The 1,148-nt window shown below is 40.2% G+C and overlaps 1 protein-coding gene across 7 annotated transcripts in view; it reads left to right on the forward strand.

Moving 5' to 3' along the window:
• Positions 1-990, forward strand: part of PPP3CC (protein phosphatase 3 catalytic subunit gamma) — an 88,494-nt gene extending 87,504 nt beyond the window's left edge. For all 7 annotated transcript variants that reach the window (XM_082470662.1, XM_082470664.1, XM_082470663.1 and 4 more), the window contains one exon: positions 468-990. In XM_082470662.1, the coding sequence (XP_082326788.1) occupies positions 468-685 (218 nt within the window). In that variant the 3' untranslated portion in view covers positions 686-990. The remainder of the gene's footprint in view (positions 1-467) is intronic.
• Positions 991-1,148: the final 158 nt, after the last annotated feature.

The following is a 1,148-nucleotide window of genomic DNA, read 5'->3' on the forward strand; positions in this document are numbered from 1 at the left end:
TTTAGATGGCTTTTAACTTACGTTCAGCTCCTGGTTGTGCAAGATAAAAAGCTCTCCTTCTAAACAAACTTTTTTGTGTGGTCTGTGTGATGTTTGTGTTAGAGCAGCTACTCTGCTTAACTTGTTCTGTTACTCTAGTGTTGCCTTTTTTCTCTCTCACTGAGCACGTTTCTGGCCCATAAGAGACTCTTTCAAATGTATTGGGGCTTTTTGTCAGGTCTACTTCTGCTATGATTAATTGAGCTATGAAAATGACTTTCACAGTTTCCGTGGCCCTTTGGGCCTTAAGGAAGCAGTAGCTTCAGACCAGGCTAATTGAAATCAAATATTGCTCAGTCCCTTCACCAGACATGTGCTCCACAGCCACCCTTCTGTCTTTTTCTCTAGGAGGTTGCTGTATGCTAAGAAACTTAAAGCTGGTCGCTTTACTGTCTAATTGAGCTCCTCCCTTTCCTGTTTTTCTGTAGCCATCAGAGGGTTCTCGCTTCAGCACAGGATCCGGAGTTTTGAAGAAGCCCGAGGTCTGGACCGAATTAATGAGCGGATGCCACCCCGCAAAGATAGCCAGTACTTTGATGGGCCGGTGAAATTGGTCCAACCAAACGCTGCGCACAGGAGTGACAAGGGGAGAAGAGCCAGTAATGACTCAGAGCCCTGCTGTGGCACAGGTGGATCCAAGACTTAACAATCAATTTTATTTATTTATTATTGGAAAACAAAACAAAAACAACTGAAACAACTTAAACCTGGAGGTGCATTCATAATACACTGCATTTACTCTGTAAGAAAGGTGACCATTTTATAAATTCTTTTAATTTATGTTTAATATATACATAAAAAGTGAATGTGTTTTGTTTTTCCTTTTTTTTCCCCCCTAATTTTTAGGAACTGATCTGATTGTCTGATACATAGTGAAATCTTGTGCTATAAAGGGGACCTTCCCCTAATAAAAGGGCCTTGGAAACCTCTACCCTGGGTTTCTGACTTGAACTAGCCAGCCTTTTCTCTTGTTTTTGGAGGGTAACATCTTTCATTTCAGACTAATCATTTTTCAAACACAAAAGGGTTTTTTCTTTTCTTTCTTTTGGTTTTTTTTTCCTTTCTACAGGGTACCATTGAAGAAGATCTCTTAGATTTCAGTGGTTAAA

The sequence above is a fragment of the Balaenoptera physalus genome (genome assembly GCF_965194825.1).
Source record: "Balaenoptera physalus genome assembly, chromosome: 7".
NCBI lineage: Eukaryota > Metazoa > Chordata > Mammalia > Artiodactyla > Balaenopteridae > Balaenoptera > Balaenoptera physalus.